At 36.4% G+C, this 19,271-nt stretch overlaps 1 protein-coding gene across 1 annotated transcript in view; it reads left to right on the top strand.

The window, feature by feature from the left end:
• Positions 1-136: 136 nt before the first annotated feature.
• loxl2b (lysyl oxidase-like 2b) overlaps positions 137-19,271 on the top strand; it is a 38,513-nt gene continuing 19,378 nt past the window's right edge. Inside the window, exons 1-3 of the mRNA XM_055199205.2 lie at positions 137-287; positions 2,303-2,671; positions 5,032-5,207. Of these exons, the coding sequence (XP_055055180.1) occupies positions 2,332-2,671; positions 5,032-5,207 (516 nt within the window). The 5' untranslated portion in view covers positions 137-287; positions 2,303-2,331. The remainder of the gene's footprint in view (positions 288-2,302; positions 2,672-5,031; positions 5,208-19,271) is intronic.

Below are 19,271 nucleotides of genomic sequence, written 5' to 3'. Positions count from 1 at the left end.
GTTGGTTAAATCACCGAACTTACTTCACGCACGTCTATCATGTCCGTTTCCTCAAATATTTCAGTTATGTGCCCGTGAGACCTAAGGTCCGTGAGGTCACAGGGCAGGCTACACCGGTGGGCGTGAGGGGGGCCGTTCAACAAGGCGTAACTTTGTTTCGACTGTGCTGAAATTGCCGGACACAGCCAGTGAAAGTTTAGGGGATGTACAACAGATGAGAGAAGAAAAGATTCAGATTGCACTTCGAAGAAGTTTGCAACTGTGAGATTCACACTCGCGGCAAAAAAGTAAGCATCTGTTTTGCTTTGTTTCATTGCGTTAGTTGTATTGCTATTAATATTAACATTATTTGCCAACAAAGTATTCTGTATACAGCACAACGTGTTTTCTTACGGGAGATAAAACAATACATCGGCGTGTGACGTCATTCTTGAGTCAATGGGATGCAAAGAGAATTTGCTTAAACGGCTTCTTCTGTACTGTATGCATGATAGCATAAAATCATTAAATATGAGCAGACCAATTAAAAGATTTTTGTAGGCTTCTCGTGAGAGAAAAGAGACTGGAGGTTGTGTCATGGTCTCAGATATTACAGATTTGTAACATTATTCGTGTTTAATGAACATTACTGACTATGGAGTGCTTTGTCTCTAACTCAGAACACCTGGTTATTGTGTTTAGGTGACATATGCTTGTTACTTGACCTGTGAAGCCTTATGTCTTCCTATTCCTTTTGGTCAGGGTAGGTTTCTTGCAGAAAAACCACCGACAACAGACATGGCTCAGGTCTTTAGGGAAAGAATGTGAGCCACTTTTCTTGCATAAACATAGCTGCTAAGTTGAGACTGGGAGATTTGAGGACTAGTCTGGCCACCTAGCAGTTAGTTATTGCTGATCAGTCTTTTTAAATTTAGAATGGACAAATATACCTTTTAATGTAAATGACTTCTATACTTATAAGGCTAAAAAGTCTTTAGAGCAAAACTGTAGGTCTTGTACAGGCGAACAAAGATGTGCCACATGTATATTCTCGCCTGTCTAAGCCTCTCCATCTGGACTAGATGATAAACTTCACATAGCTTTACTTTATAACAAGCACATTTTTTTAAAACCTTTGCAGGAACTGCCACGTTCCTGCAGGCTGCTTTAGTGCAGGGGATGGAAATGTTGGGTAATTCACTGCGGTTCTCATGAGGGTTCATGTGTCTGGTCTCCACAGTCCTTTGAACAAATGCAGTTTTAATGACCCTGAAAGATTTATTCCTCATTGTGACACTTTATTTATTGTTACACACGTGACAATATTGAGCAATATTAGACAATAACTGTTTGGCTGTGTATGAAAATGATTAAGAGAGAATGGAAAATGTGAAGCAAGTCTTTACAGAAGCGTCTTTCTTATTTTGGAGTGGGAATTTTGAGGTAGGTTGCATTTGATCTTTTTGCTGCCTTTGACAAAGCAGCTGATTGCCTGTGGGTATTGGAGAAGCAAAATTCTGGCTGTTTTTGTTGGACTTGTATCTTACTCTGTTGAAATATTTTTGTACAGTGATGCAATTAAATGCATTTTCTTCCCATTACCAATTATTTTCTCCGCATAACAATTTAAGTGGAAAGTTGCGTTGAAAAATGAAAATGTTTGAGCAGTACTTAGTATTTATGTCTCCCAGCATGCATTGGCATGAGCTTTGCACGTTTTTCCAAAATCTGATGATCCATGTTATCCCAGCATGATCCAAGTCTCTTCCAAAGAACATCTTGAGCGTTTCCGTAGAAGCAAGGAAATCTGACCTCATACTTTGAATTTTTAAAAATCCTATAGTTTTCTTTGTTTACACTTTTAAATGACATTATGGATCCCAGATTTTGAGTGTGGTATACTTTCTTCACTTAGTCATTCTCAGTTTTTTCTTTAGCATGTGATAATTAATATATATCTATCCGGTATTAGACTTTTATGCTTATCACGCCTAGTACTTGAAACTTTAAAAAAGAATTATATATATTTTTTTCAGCTTATGTCATTGGCAAAGTAGATGAATAGTCTTGCGCAGTGGGTTATAACATGCCTCTGTGTCCTCATTATTGCACTCTTTGATGTGGCTCGCTTTAGTGTTTGATGAGAATTTACATGCTTTTCTTCCCTGGGCTTTATTAAAAGTGCATTTGATTCATCATCTGATTTATGAAGTACAGAAAAACTACGGAAATGTATAGCACATGGCTCAAACATGTTCTTCTTTCCTGCCTTTTTATTACAAACTTCATCCTATTGCATTATATTCTCTGTTGTTTTTTACAGGCCATAATAACCTTTGAGCCTCTATCAATATGCTGTTCCTCTGGTCTGTGTCAGTTGTACTGTTGTGTGCATGGGAATTGAGCCACGCACAGTATGAGCACTTGGGTTACCCTGCGGGCTACCCGGAGCCTGCGCAGGATCTTTACACAGCCCCAGAGCTTCCTGCAGACATACCCAGGATACAGCTACGTCTGGCAGGGGAGAAACGCAAGCACAATGAAGGACGGGTTGAGGTCTTCTATAATGGCGAGTGGGGAACTGTGTGCGATGATGATTTTAACATTCATGCTGCACAAGTGGTGTGCAGAGAACTGGGTTATTTGGAAGCCGTTTCCTGGTCACCTTCGTCTAAATTTGGAAAAGGAGAGGGTAAGTTTAGTTGCATAATGTAACATTGATCGCGGGGGTTGCAGGACATACAGTAGTATAGTAAATGTAGTTTTTTTTGTCATTTTTTTATATTGAAGATAATATTTTAATAAAGGAATAGTGAACCAAAAAAGTAAAAATGGCCTTCCTGATATATTATTTTTCTGTGAAACACAATGAGATGTTCTGAGCAAAGTTCAAAGGTGAAAAACATCATAAATGTTAAATGGCCCACATGGATTGTGCACTATATCCCACATCTTTTAAAGCCATGTCATATATTTGTTTGACAAACAGACCAACACTGAAAATCCACTGATTCTTATCCATTCTCTAATCTCATACATTCCTGTGTTCTGTAAAAATGGCACTTTCAGACACACTGCTTCATGTTTAACATCATTAACAGCAAACAGCATCAGTGTTACAGGACTGACCACAAAAAAAACTTGAACATACAAAATGCAAATGAGGTTTTAGATCCACAGTAGTTTTATTTCAGTTTTAAAGCCATCCAGTATAAACATCATAAACTTTCCTTAAAGGAAAACACCACAGTTTGTCAATATTTTACTATGTTCTTACCTCAACTTAGACAAATTAATACATACGTATCTTTTTTCAATGTGTGCACTTCATCTTTGCACAGCGCGCTGTGAATGTGTTAGCATTTAGGCTAGCCCCATTCATTCCTTAGGATCCAAACAGAGATGTATTTAGAAGCCACCAAACACTTTCATGTTTTCCCTATTTTAAGACTCTTACATGAGTTGTTACACGAGTAAGTACAGTGGCACAAAAGAAAACGTGAATTAAAAAGCGATTTTTTAAGCGGATAAAAAGTGAGAACTATATTGTATGGTGGAAGAACACTTAGGGGCTAATCACACCAAATGCGCTTTAAATGCTTGGAAATGCAAGGCGCGATGCACTGCCTTTTTAAAAAAAAAAAAGGGTCAGCTGTCTTGTCTAGCAAATATTGAAGCGTGAGCGCTCTTTTGCTGTTAACTGTCATATTAGCAGAAACTTTCAAAAGAGGGCGCTTGCTTTGACCTTGGTTGAGGGTAAGAGGTGCACAAACACGCAGGAGAGAGTGAGCTGGTGGAGTCCAGTTCTCAAAGCAACTGTAAACTTCCCTCACCACAACGTAAGGCCCTCCTCTCCCCTCATTCGATTGGACAATGGAAAGACGCGAATGACGTTGGGCGCTTTTCCGCTCTCAGCCTTCTTTCAAAAACGCGTGCTGCAACCTGCGGCAAAAAACGCAAGGCGTTCTGCGCGCACAAACAGCGCGCATACGCTCACTGCCCATAGAATATAATTCAAAAAAGGCGCCTGTAACTGCCATAAATGCGTTTGGTGTGATTGGCCCCTTAGCCAATCACACCAAAGCACTTTGACTTCTAGCCTCTGTGCCACCATACTTACTCGTGTAACTACTCATGTAACAGTCTTTAAATAGTGAAAACATGGTAGTGCTTGGTGGCTTCTAATTTATCCCTGTTTGGATCCTAAGGAATGAATGGGGCTAGGCTAAATGCTAACACATTCACAATGCGCTGTACAAAGATTAATTGCATGCATTGAAAAAAGATAAGTATGTATTAATATAAGTTGATGTAAGAACATAGTAAAATATTGAAAAACAGTGGTGTTTTCCTTTAAAGGTCACCTAATATGGAAATATTTTAAGATGTATTATCTATAATGTGTCTGTGAAGTTTCTGGTCCAAATACCCTATAGATCATTTATTATGCCATGTTGAAAAGGCAGGAAAAAAATGTGCTGTTTTGGTGTGACTTTAAATGCAAATGAGCTGCTGCTTCCCTCCCTGGTTACTCTTATATATATTGAAAATAATGATTGTGCGGTAATGGATTATTTGTAGAAGATTTTGAAATTATCACCTGACATAGAAATTATGACCTATTTTTGGTCTTTGTTGAGTTGTGGGCGGGGCCTGCACAAAGTGATGTCAGTTTGCACAGAAAACAGCAACAACTTGTCTCATGAGATTTAACAAAAAAGTCAGGCAGATTTTAATCATTGTAGGGTGGTTGTGTACACAGGCAGGGGACACAAAATTATACTTAAACTAGTATAAAAAAGAGAATTTCTCATATTAAGTGACTTTTAAAAGGAAAACAATACAATAGCTTAACACCTTCTGCTTGGCATCTCCTTTTGTGTTTATTGGAAAAAGAAAAGATTATAATGTAAGGTCAGAATGACATAAGGGTGATTAAATGACCAAGTTTTCATTTTTGCATAAACTACGTCTTTAAATATGTCAGATATTGTGGAAAACTGGCAACGTCTAGAATATGTTTGAAGTTGGCTGACTTCTTATGTTTGTTAGGCCGCATCTGGTTTGACAATGTCCACTGCACGGGGAGGGAGAAGACCTTGGCTCAGTGTGAATCCAATGGCATAGGCGTGTCGGACTGCAAGCATTCGGAGGATGTTGGGGTGGTTTGCAGCGACAAGAGAATCCCAGGATTCAAGTTTGTCAACACCCTTACTAACAACATCAATGTAAGTTACATTCTATGCAATAATTTAAAACTAGCGTCACTTTATTTGTTTTGTCACTTTTACGACCACTGGTCAGAAAACAGTTCGGTTGCCAAGCATATAACAAAGGAATGTTTCGACTCCTTCTTGATGCGACAGAAATGAATTAAGGCTAAGCCAAATCTTAGCTGTCCAACCAGAGTAATAACAGGATTTGTCACCATCTTCTCTTTCCGTACAAGCTGCTGCTGTGTTATATGGCTTGGCAGTGTCATGTAGTAAGAATGCATTAAGCACGCAAGGAAGTATTTCATGGCAGGAGCTCCAGTAAACAACGATAAGTGTCATTCCAGTCCTATGAAAGAGCCTAGAGGACGTGACAAAGAAGATTATCAAAACAGATTTACCGTGTAAAGCCAAATGGAAAGCTAAATCATCCAACAAAATAGTCAAAAGTGAAAATACTCAATATACTTACATTAATATATCTTTAAAAAAAAAGTGAGATTAAAATATAGCTACAAAGAATTGGCTTATCTAAAAGAGCAGGTGGTGATTATATGACTTTGGGGAGGGGTCTAGTCATCTTGGGTCAGCTTTATTTTGTGCTGGGAGACCTGGAGAGAACACCAGAGTCAGCTTTTCCATCTAATGATAACAGGCATGGGCTCCACATTAAGGCAGCTAAATCACAGGGAGGTTCACCAAACTGGCCACATTACATGTCTTTTGGGAATGCCACTGTAGTGTTCAAATGGGAAAAGTGATGTCATAATGCGGTTTAGTGCATACAAGGCATATGTAGAAAGTAATCCAAAGATGGTACTCCAAATATGTAGACAGACCTTTAAATGAATAGTTCACACAAACATGAAAAATCTGTCATCATTTACCCACCCTTATGTTTTAACAAACCTGTAAAATTTCTTTGTTCTGCGCAACACAAAGGAAGATATTTGTAATCAAGCAGGAAACAGAAGCACCATTGACTTTCATAGTATAGAAAAAATAGCGGAACAACAAATTTGTAACAACATGAGAGTGAGTAAATGATGACAGAATTTTCATTCTTGGATTACCTATCCCTTTAAGAAAATGTGACAACCCAACATTTTCCATAAAATCTAACATTTCATAAAATTAGGAAAGTGTATACATTAAAGGCGCTCTAAGCAAATCTGTGAGACGTCACTTTTTGTTGATGTTTGAACTGTTTTCAAACAAACGGAGTGTAGCTAACTCCTCCTCCTCCCTTCCGTGCTTTCATGAACGCGCCCAACCCCCACCCCCAAATCCTTCTTGTCGTTTATTGGCTGGAACACTTTGTAATGTTTCGTGGTGCTAGGTTTGGACACTGTGTTTTTATTGCAGTTTGTGGAGCCTGGGCTGTCTACAGAGATCGCATTTTTTAAAGTTTGATCAGCGGACAGACAGCAAGCAGATAGTGAGGAGATGTTTGCTGTATGTAACAAAAAATGTTTTATGGTGTAAAACACGTGAATTCGCTTAGAGCACATTTAATATTCAACCCAGTATCACGAAATTATGTACCTATAGTCACGTAAATTTGTGAGTCTTTTCCGTGACACTGACACGTTTTACTCAACTGTTTTGTCCTATTTTCAAACCATTGACGCTTGGGTTTAGGGTTAGATTTAGATCCTTACCCAAACCCAACTCTAACCCTAATGCCAGGCGACAATGGTTTAAAAATCATAAAATATAAAACAATAAATCATGAAAAAAAGGTATAAACCCATACTTAAAGTTACATTCTAACGCAAACACCAAATCTAACCCTAAACCGAAGCATCAATGGTTTGAAAATAGTACAAACAGTTGAGTAACAAATACGTGACAATGACACGTAAACAGAAATAGGTGACATGTTCACGCAAAAAGGCGGAAAACGTGTCAGTGTCACGAAAAAGACTCACAAATTTACGTGAGTATACATAATTTCATGATACAGGGTTGTAATATTTTATAACAGTGAAGAAACTTCATGACTTTGTCCTTTTGTGGATTGATCTATTAGGAATCTATTAAGTGAAGAACACTGTGTACTGTTCCACAGAGTCCATTGAAAAAAGCAAACATTAAAAGGCCACATATTTTTTTAAATATCCAGTAATCCATTGAACATTATGGTTTTAAACAACTTGTTTACAGCAAAAGTTTGGTCAAATGTGTGACCAAGATTATTCTGTGATTTTTTATAGAAGCTAATTTCAGTGTAACTTCAAAAATGTTCTCCCTCCTTCAAAAAACTGCCTGAGTACATTACCCTCTGGTTAACCAGTTTATCCTTAGTCTAATCCAAATATGTTACTTCAGTGAATTACATTTTTACATGGTTGTTTTATGAACTCATAAGCTAAGCACTCCAATACAGCGAATATTGAATATTCAATACAACAAACACATTATGTAAGACTTTGATCAGAATCATAGTGAGTCTGTGTCTGTTTGAGGTCCTGCAGGGTTCCCGGGAAGTTATAATTTATCTGTTTGTGAGTTGCAGCACTAGATCTTTTGTAGACCAGGACGTGTCTGGAACATTTACACTGATAAAACAAATGAGATCTCTATAAATATTTAGTCTCAATTTTCTATAGGATAAGTGATACTTTGGTTAATACTTGGATAATAAGCTTATTATTTTAACAACATCTGAAGATTTTTCATAGTCTCTACAAAACTTTATCTTAAACAGATGCTGTTGATCTGTTCAGAAACACTTAGCCAATGTTGTTTTAGTGACTAATCTGCTCTGTGGCTTCATCCTGCATATTCATTATTCTTACTCTAAAGGTTTCTTAAAGCCTTTTTTAAAACGCTTTCTCAGATTTTTATTTTGCAAATGGTTATAATATAAGATTTTATGTAGTAACCCCTAAAGTAAAAATAGTTTTCAACTTATCCAGCCAGTTCCTTGTAGCTTTCATGCACACAGGTCAAAACTCAAAATAGCCAAGCTTTTCTTTTTGGGTTTAAAGGGGTCCTGTACTGCCTTTTTAAATTATTTTGCTCTGGGGGCCACTTATAATTTTATTAAGATTTTTACATAATAAAAACATTATGGGCCCTATTTTAACGATCTAAGCGCATTGTCTAAAGCGCACAGCGCAACGTCTAAATGGGCGTGTCCGAATCCACTTTTGCTAATTTAACGACGGGAAAAATCGTTTTTGCGCCGAGCGCATGGTCGAAAAGGGTAGGTCCTATTGTAATGGGAGTATTTTGGGCGTAACGTGCAGTAAACCAATGAGAGTCACAGCTCTCATTCCCTTTAAAAGCAAGTTGCGCTGGCGCTATGTCTAATCCCTATTTAGATGACGGACTTTGTAAACTGAAAAACTAAGCGGAGGAAGAAGATCCCCAGTTTAAGATTAATGTTAAATAATTGTGTTGTTTTTCCCTTATATTGAAATTGTTATTTTTTTATTAAAACCTTTAAAACCCGTTTTCTTTTAGTCATGGAAGTAAAAAGCAGGCTTGTAATTGCTTTAAATGTATGGCTATCCAATATCATCAAAAAATAATTTACAAGTATGTAAGACAAAGTTTGTACTCTAAAAATACTTTATTTGTAACAAACAGGAGATAAAGAAATTACAAACGGCTCTCCTCACGTTTCAGCACTTTGGACAGCGGTTTTTTTAACAAAGAGTTTTTTTAAGCATTACTTACAAATGTTTCTCATCTCGCCATATCCACAGGTACATCATATACAATAAATCCGTGAGGTAGCATTAAAAAAAAACATTTAAAAACAGACGCATTTGTTTAAAGCAAAGCATTTATTTACTTATCAGGCTGCAGGTAAAGCAGCTCTTTGCGCCTTCTAACGTCTCATAATCAGTCCTCATTTATAAATATGTCCAAGAGACTCAATAATAATCTCTTAAATTCAATCCTTTAATCTTTCATATTTTAAAGCATTTTTGTGCTGCTGTGCATTTATGTACTTTGTGATAAGCAAACCCGCGTTGTCCTCCCGTTTATAGGCGCATATTACTAATGCGCTCTTTAAATAACATAAAACACATTGCGCCATTGACTTTAGACTTAAGACCAGGTTTTTGTTGGTCAATGGCGTAGTCTATTTTAGTTGCCTCAAAATAGCAACGCGCCAACAATGCGCCTGAACACACCTCGTTTTTCAGACCAGAACGCCCATGGGCGCAAAGGGGGCGCAAATGCATTTGCTATTTAAACAACGCGGCGCTAAACGTGAAAATTAGGGTGGAAACTAGCGAAAGACACTTGCGTCGCGCATTGCGCTGCATTGCGCCGGGTGTAAGATAGAGCCCTCAAAGTTGTAATAGGTTATTTTCTCTTCTGTTTTGACCCCCCCTCATCAGAATGCAATTAAACACCCACTGTTATGATTGGCTAAAACTTTTGCAAAAACTTATGCATGTTTGTTTGACAGCTTACATAGATGGACCCTGCTGTAGGTCTGTCACAATGATTAAATAATCATCTCATTGCGATAGTTTGACCTCATCACGATGATTTCGGATCACCGCAATGATTGCACATCTCTCTAAAAAACACAAGGGGGAGCTGCAGCGCCTGTTTAAATCGAGACCGTATCAGATGGTGTTCCATAACTGACAGTGTAATGCAACACATTGGAAACCCATTCTATACAGTGAAAAAACAACAAAACTTTGATAAGCAGTATGAACTGCCAGGTAAAATATACATTTCCAAAACAGCAATTCCAAGTTTAGGGAAGTGAAGGATGCTATTCTTAAGGATCTGTAAGTAATTGATTATTTGCAGCCATACAGACATGTGGTCCAGTACTAATATGATAAACACACAGCAGTAAGTGACCATAGACTTCCATAGTAGGAATAAAAAAAATATGATGGAATTTAATGGGTACCGTCAACTTTGTGCTTACCATCATTTATCAAAATATTTTCTTAGTCATTTATCTCAATACTTCCAAAATATTTATTTCCTACTATGGAAGTCAATGGTCACTTACTGCTGTGTGTTTACCATCATTTCTCAAAATATCTTCTTTTGTGTTCATCAGAAAAAAGAAATTCATACAGGTTTAGAACAATATGAGGACGAGTAAATAATGACAGAATTTTCATTTTAAAGTGAACTATCCCTTTAAGGCCTATTCTGGTATAGTCAGTTTATTTTGATTGCATTTTTATTTCAGTTATTTTTCAGACACTTTATTGTGTTTATTTCTTATGAATTTTCAAGTTTTTGAAGGATATATTCTTTAAATAATTACTTTTAAATATGTGTTATGTGTGTTAATATTTACTGCCAATTATTAATTATGAGAATTAAAAGTCAAAGCAATAAAACAGAAGACAATTAATCGTCATAACCATCAAATCCCTAAAACGGGTGATTTATTGTCATAATCGTCACAATTTATTAGGCAATTAACTGTCAGTCAAATTTCATAATCGTGACAGCCCTACCCTGCTATGATTTAGGTTAAAAACACATATCAAACGATCTGTAATAACAGACAAAGCTATAGTAAAGCTAACTCCTAGCAAAGCTAAAAGCTTTAGTTACTCACGTTTGTTTGTTGCGACATTACTGTCAAATCCAGTATAGGCATTGGGTCAGCTTTTAATTTGTAGTCTTTCTGATAATCCTTGTTTGAAAATGAATCAAACTTTGAATTCAATCATTGATTTTACTTTGATGTCAATCTTTGACACTCAGTCAATATTAAATATATATTATTCTTTTCATAGAATGTTCTTAGAGATGATTTTATGTAGAAAACAGTAAATTACAAAAAATGACGAGCTGGCTTTTCACAAACGAGTCATATTCTGGATGCAAGTCCTGGACATTTGCTGGTAATTTGCTGGTGTTCCAGTCAGGTTTTATCAAAAGGACAATACTGGTAAAGCATGTCAGAGAAGATACACAGACGTTAGGTTTAAAACTTTCCAGAATGCTCTTTAAACTACACTGCAGTCAGTAGTCTGCTCGATTAGCATGACCTCATTCACATAGTTTCATGGGATAATAGCGTCTACAATAAACAGGATGTTTACTCCAATTAAGTAGCAAACGTAATCTCAGACAGTTACAAGTGAACTGCAAATACCATGTGATTAGACTGTAAGAAGGGCTGTGTTCCTCTGTCTTAGGGCGCACTTGTATTATGCATGGTTGCTTGAATCGTGCTCGAACTTGATTTTCAACTTGACCATAGGCTTGCACTTTATCGATCCGTGCCTGAGCACAATTTCGTCAATATGATGCGATTGATTTGAAGAAAAGTAAAGTACTCTCTCAACACTGAGGCCCATCATAATGTTAATTTTGTGGCTTCTATTTTGAGTCATTTGGACCCTTTCACCATACCTATCATATTGCTTAGCCGATCCACTCAAACGTTCGCATAACCTTGCTGCACACATCAGAAGGTTTTTACGAAAGCAGATAAAGTTGAATGACTGGCACGCAACTGATGCGTCTCCTTGTTGACCGCACTCTGGTGCAATCTGCACTGATACTGTGCGCTCCGAGGCCAAGTGAACCGCGCCCATGCCAACCACTAGGGGTCAAACGCGTTCGGGCAAGGTTTGGTCTGGATAGTGTGAGTACACTCTTAGGGCCAGATTTACTAAATGGGGCAAATCAGCGCGAGAGCACAATTCCAAAAAAAGCGCAGGTAATATCTGTGGGTTAAACTATTTACTAAAAAAGTGCAAATTAAATAACACAGACACAACAGATGAATACCATAATGGCCAACGCAATTTACCAAGAGCCGCGCAAATTAGTTCAGGGTCGCAAATAAGCAAAGCTGATCTTGAGTTCATCACCACAGACATCGCAGCAGAAAATATTACACTGAAAATAAATTTTGCGTCTCATAGAAATGCATATGCATAATAAGGTCAGTCGCAAAAATAACTAGACCACACCTTTTCAGCGCTAATTATATGCGTCTTTAGTAAATCACAATAGTTGTTATTTAATGGCAAAATGATGGTTTGTGCTGGCGTAGCATGTAATGTTTTGTCAGCTTATATTCAAAAGCCTAATGGCATACAAACATTGAATTTCTTTGCATGTGGTTTTCATGGTACATTTCAACCTAATTGAAAAATCAATTTCACATTCGCAAGGATTCTATGATTTAGATGGATAGGGGAAAATACCCTGAAAACACACTTATATGTTATGCTCCTTTGGGAGACTGTGGGGTCTGAAATAACTGTTCAAAGATTTCAGTGAAAAACGCCTTTAATTTCAACCTAAATGCTGGGTTGTTTCAACCCATAGTTGGGTATCAACAACCCATAGGGTTCTTTATAACCCAACATTTTGGTTTTGTCCATATTTCACGCAACTGTGGATTGAAACAACCAAGCATTTTGTAGAGTACAAAGTGTTTTTTATTACTTAAAATATGCTCAAAATTTGTGCATTTCCTTCTGATTAAAAGTCCCTTATATATGCAGCTTTTTTCAGTGCCTTGTTGTAATTTCCATAAAAAATTTAGGTCAGGACATATTAAGTTGCTAACAGAGTTTAGTTTACCTTATATAGCCTGGCATCTGATGAGAAGCTGATGTCATAAAAATGACTAAGATGTTCATACTAAAAGCCATAAATACTACAATGTTGATTTCATGGGGATATTAAGGACTAAACAATATAGGTTTTGTGACATTTTCCTTTTAAACATCTGTCTTTATAACCTAGTAGAAGAATGGCTGTCAGTTCACCACTAGAGCCCCTGACTCCTCCTGTACGATCAGTAGGAAGTTTCTCTTTTTTTTCTTTTTAAAAGAGTGACTGGTCTCTAGAGATGCTTACATCCACAGAAAGACAAGCCCCCACAAATCGATATTCCAGCTGCTAGATTTTTGCAGAATCCCCTCCTCATCCAGTTACCATGGAATCCATCCACGTGTTTTGGAAATATTTGCTTTTCCTCTTTTTCAATAATGAAGTACATTTAGATTTTTTTGTTTCAATTTCAAATATTTTGTAACATCACACATGCTGCCTTAACGTCTTTTCAGATATTTTTAACTCTTTCACCGCCAGCATTTTTCATGATTTTCACAGAAGTTTAATGCCTTCCAGAAATGGTCCTTTTTAAATATATAAACATACAATATAGGAATTAAAAGAACAGACCCTCTGCTTTCAAACAAAAAAATCCGTTTCATCCTACCTTCATGTGTTCTGTTTTTATCACCTCTCAAATATGTGTAGGTAATCATCAAAATGTTTTGGGGGGAAACATTCCAAGGTTTTTCTTATTTTAATGGACTTTAATGGACCCCAACACTTAACCGTTTTAATGCAGTTTAAAATTGCAGTTTTAAAGGACTCTAAACGTTCTCAAACGAGGCATAAGGGTCTTATCTAGCAAAACAATTGTCATTTTTGGCAAGAAAAAAAGCACTTTTATACTACAACTTCTCATCTTCCTCTGGTCCTGTGACGCGCCACCGCGACCTCACGTAACACATCATCACGTAAGAGGTCACGGATGACATATCGAAACTACGCCCCAGTGTTAACAAGTGAGGAGAAAGAGGACCTTTTCGACGTTGTTGTATGTTGAATGATACTAATTAATGTCTTTGTGTCAGTTTATTGTTTAAAATGGTCCACAAATGTGCGTTTCATATATGTAACACTTGACCTTTCGTCGTCATTACCCAATTACGTGAGGTCGCGCTAGCTCGTCACACAGCCGGACGAAGACAAGAAGTTGTGGTTTAAAGGTGCATATTTTTTTATTTTTCTTGCTGAAAATGACAATTGTTTCGCTAGACCCTTATGCCTTGTTTGGGATCGTTTAGAGTCCTTTGAAACTGCAATTTTAAACTGCATTAAAACTGTTAAGTGTTGGGGTCCATTAAAGTCCATTAAAATGAGAAAAATCTTTGAATGTTTTCCTCAAAACACATAATTTCTTCTCGACTGAACAAAGAAAGACATCAACATTTTGGATGACATAGTGGTGAGTAAATTATCTGGATTTTTTTTTTTTTTTAAGAAAATTGACTAATCCTTTAAAGATTATTAGGACACGTGAATTGCTTTTTGATAAGTCTTTTGTAAAAAATATCACAATATTCCATAACAAAGTCTTTATTCTAATTTCATGCTCACTTTATCATTCCAGAAAAACCCATTTATCAAGTCTACATAGTTATCTGTTTATGACACATAGATATTCACAATTTAACTATGTTTAAAATCTTTGTTCCTGTTTGTTCAGATGCCTGTGTGTTTGGATGGTTTGTTGCTCCTGCAGTTTGTTGTTGTTTATATGAAATCTTGATTGGGAATGTTATGTTGTCTCACACAGCAGCTTAGATAACTTTGTGAGTTTTCTTTATTGCGCCATGTTACTAAATCTACTGCTTTTTTATTTCTGGTGACAGAGCCCAATTTAGATTTTTTGGAAACACATAGTTCTAATGTTTTTAAATCCGTCAAACAAACTTTAAATCATAGCATGGCTTTGGATATCAAAATAGAAACTGACCATTCCAAAGTTTAGGGTCACTTGACTGAAATGTTTTTATCATCTTAATTTCATAAAATGTTTTTAGATTGGAAGGCTTTGACCAAACAATAGGAGCCTAGAACAGATGGGAACTTCTTCAGTATTGTTTAAAAAGCATCTCTGATTGATATCTTAAAAAGCTGTATGATAAAATACAAAGATTACATTATTTCTAATTTTAAAGGTGTTTTGTGTGTAGATTTTTAGCACATCTAGTGGTGAGATTGTGAATTGCAACCAACCGCTCAGTCCACAGCTCACCCCTCCCTTTCGAAATGCATAGAGAACCTACGGTAGCCACCACAGGACAAACATGTAAGACAACATAGTGACAAAAGTTGCTCTATAGAACAGTTTGTCCGTTTAGGGAACATGACGGTGTGAAATGGTGACTTTCAAGTAAGGGGACCCGCAGTGTATGTAGATAAAAACAGTACGTTATAAGGTAACAAAAACAATTCAGTTTATTTTGAAAAGTGTTTATACACCATTAATAATAAAGTTATGTATATTACATTGCAATTCTGTCAAGAGATCCTTCTAAAACTTACATAATGCACCTTTATAGCAAAAGGTGGCTAATTTGAATATGCTAAAATACAGCAGAGTTAGACTTAACATTTACATTAAATTGCATTTAGTCATTTAGCAGACGCTTTGTCCAAAGCAACTTACAAATGAGGTAAACAATAGAAGCAAGTATGCCAACACAAGAACAGCAATACATGTTGACCAGATTAGAAAATACATATAACGTACAGTGTATTTCTATTTCAAAGTATTTCTAAAACACTATCCCAAGTGTATCCATGTCAGAATAAAGCAACATCATTGCACAATATTCATTTCCAGTGTGCTACAGTACGGATACCCTTTCAGTATGCCACATGTTCATCCGCAACCACATTCCACTCCCTGTTTAAAATCCCTCACTTCATCTTACATTACCAGCATGAGTTTCTTAGGCACCCACTTCCTTTTTGGTTACACTGTCATGGAAATCCAAAGAAAGACTCCCTTCAGTATGTCTGTCTACTTCATATTCTCCTACACTTTGTGAAGAGTGAAATGCAAAATAGCAGGATAGCTTTGTAGGTGGAAGTGGAAATGTGGCCATGGAAATGTTTAGGCGCCTGGATTTGCTGAGCACAGCAACTTATACAAGCTTTCAAAACTCAACCAACATGATCTCATAGCACAGGAATGTAGATTTTCTGCTAAAGATCTACGTGCAGTCCTAAAGTCTACGGAAATTACAGACACTACCGGTCAACAGATTAGGATAACTTGACTGAAATGTGAACTTAAAAACCTTTTGATGGCATATGCTATTCATATCCATAAGTGACCCTGAACTTTTGACCGATGTACTGTATATACTCGAGATGAAGATCAATCACAGATAAATGTATTGCATTTAAATGCATCAATATGGAGTAGAGGCCCAAGTGATGTGGGGAGGGGTACACTATTAGCTTTTAATGCATCCTTGGATTGAAAAATGAGGTTTATGGTATAGGTGCTATAGTTTACACTGGACAAAATAATGTGGCAAAAACCACAGCGTATAAAGGAACCCTTTTTTTTTTCAAAATATCCAGAAAATGCATAGAAAACTTAAAATCTCACAGGTAATATTAATGTGTACACTGGCTACAATCTTATTTGTTATTAATATTTGTTAGTACTCTTTTGAGGTAATATTTTGTTGTCATTGTCCTAGGCTACAGTATATCTTATAAACTATAACATGTGTTGTCATTTCTTATCAAGCCTCCTTAAATTCTTCTCAAAGCTAAGCCTCAGTTTATAGACTGTGTAGTTTCATCGGACACACACACGGTTACGCGGTTGAACCGAAGGGTCTTTATTTATTTATCGTCTGGCTATGGGCTAAACTGATCTCTAAAACAAATATCTTGTCAAAAATAAAATGTTTTGGTTGCTAAAGACGAGGGGAGATGACGAGCATGGATCACAATTGTGTGGAGGAAGGACCTGTACAGGGCTCCAGACTAACTTTTTTCACTAGGAGCACAGTGGCCTCAACTGAAAATTTTAGGGGCGCAACCAGAAAATTTAGGGGCACACATCGTAAATCAACGTGCTAATCAAATAATCACATTTCTACTAATTTCCACTGTATTACTAATAAGTACTTTGATGATAGATGCAGAAAGTACAATGTGCTTTTTCAAATTCAGTGTCACATCACAAAAAAGGTCAAATTTACTGGTCGGACATGTGCGACTGGATGTAAAATTCAGTTGCACATGCTCAAATTTTGGCGGCAAAATGCCACCATATGGTGGCAGTCTGGAGCCCTGCTGTAGCTTACATTGTATAGCGTTAGCTCAGTGTAGTGGATACGGGTTTGATATAATATATGAACAAAGGTAATTTACTTGTCATTTATTTTCATTGTTACCAGAAATAAATACTATAAAAGGACTTTGTTGTTACTGATTCTAGATGTGGAAGTCTACCGGAAGTTGCGTTTAGTCTTTGGCTACAAAAACGATTATTTTGCTAATCGATTAATCTAACGATTATTAGAATGATTAATCGACTAATCATCGATTATTTCAATGACTAATCAGGGATGCGTTTCCCAAAAGCATCGTCAGCCAACCACTGTCGTAAGTTACGTCGTTACTGACGAAGAATAAGGATTTGGTGTTTCCCGAAACCATAGTTCAAACAAACATTCGCAAACTGCATCGCAAACTTGTGTGGTTCGTTAGAAGCATAGTTCCTTGTCATTATAATATGTAGACTTACGTTGATCATGATTTTGGACAAAATGAGCAAAAAACATGTAGTACATTCTATATCCATCATTCTAAATATATACAAATTTTATTTTACGTTTTTAAGTTTGTAAACAGAATTAAAGTGCCGCATTTGAAAACTGTGCATGTGCACAGTGCTACGAGCTTTAAGACCCTAGGCCTAGGGAAACCCTGGGAAAGTTGACGTAAGAGGGAACTTGCGCATGAATTAAATATCTTGAAAATAAACAACAGATAACTAAGTCACGATAACAAAATCAGTCTTCCGATGCAATATATAATATATAATTCTTTACAGCAGTAATCTGACATTAAATCGATTTGCACATATTAATTAGTACTTTACCTTCCACGTGACATCATCAACTATGTTGTTAAACCAACATGGTTCAAACGATGAATGTGCAACAAAGTTACTATGTTTTCGGGAAGCAGTCGTGACAAGGTATTTAGTTTCTCCATCTATGCATCCTACTATGGTGGTTCAGCAGTGAGTTACGTCGTTGTTCAGGAAACGCACCCCAGTACATTTTGAATGATTATTCAGCTTTTTTAATTAGTTAAAAAAACATTGTTATACATAGTCTAACTAATAAATAAAAAAGAAAATCACTTCAGCATTTGAAATAGTTGTTTAATGAACTTTCAGCAGGTCTTTTTTGTCCACTGTAAATCTGTTGACATATGGTAAACTTCTGTGTTATATTCTTTCCATGCATTCATTTTCTAATAGCTTCTAATAAACCAGTGGAAGGTTTTTAAACCAGACAGCTTTGCGTAATTGTCTGAGGTGTCTTGAATTATTTGTTGTGAGTTGACCGCATTAACCTGTTCTTTGACTTTTAAAGTCTATCTACCACATACGTCAGACACCATTAAATGCTTTTTTACAGCCGAGGCATACGTACAGTATAGTCGCCTTGAGGGTAAACCCTGTTGGAAATGTTCTCATAGATGGAAAAGGTCAACAGGTCCTGCTGATAGGATGCTTATAATGAACTATAGAACTGTAAAACTCTTAGTTTTTAGTGGCTGTGTTTAATGTGTCCAGTTGAAACTTTTGCTTGAAAAAGATTGCTGATATAGTGCAAATGGAAACTTTAAGCTATATCCAGAAAGAAACTTGTTAAAAAATAAAAACACATTGTGCAAAATCTTGAATTGTTCCTACAATATCTAGACTTTTCTTAAAGCCTTTAAATATTTCCAAAATCACATATTTTTAGCAAAAACTGTACCATTTAAAATGCACAACACACGTAATACTTGGTTCTTGAAGGGTAACTTTGTTCCAGTTATTTCAGTCTCTTCTGATCTGACTTGCTTTGTGTTGCTTCAGCTATTGTCTCAGTGTATATTGTGCTTCATTCACATTGAAGCTTTCTTGCTTTGAAAGACATATCACAACTAAAAGAGTTTAAATTGCATGGTGCATGGACAAATAAGTCCATTGCTGCCTTAAGTATTATTAAACAATTATACAAGCCAGCACAAAGTATCACATAATACGCTAATGTGTTAAACTTCAAAGGTCTTGAGCACCCTCTAAATATTAATTAATATTGAAAAACAATTGCCCAATTTTTTATTTTTTTATTTAAACATATTGGTGGGATGGGAGCATAAGCTTTTAAAAGTTGAAATATAAGGACCACCCTAGTACTCATTCAGGTAATGCATAATTTAAATCTTTAGAGCGTTTTGTCTAAATTGAATTTTTGGCATATTAGTATTACAATTAGA

Source organism: Misgurnus anguillicaudatus, chromosome 22, assembly GCF_027580225.2.
Source record: "Misgurnus anguillicaudatus chromosome 22, ASM2758022v2, whole genome shotgun sequence".
Lineage (NCBI taxonomy): Eukaryota > Metazoa > Chordata > Actinopteri > Cypriniformes > Cobitidae > Misgurnus > Misgurnus anguillicaudatus.
Note: the sequence above shows the minus strand (reverse complement) of the source record. Positions and strands in the feature narration are given on the sequence as shown.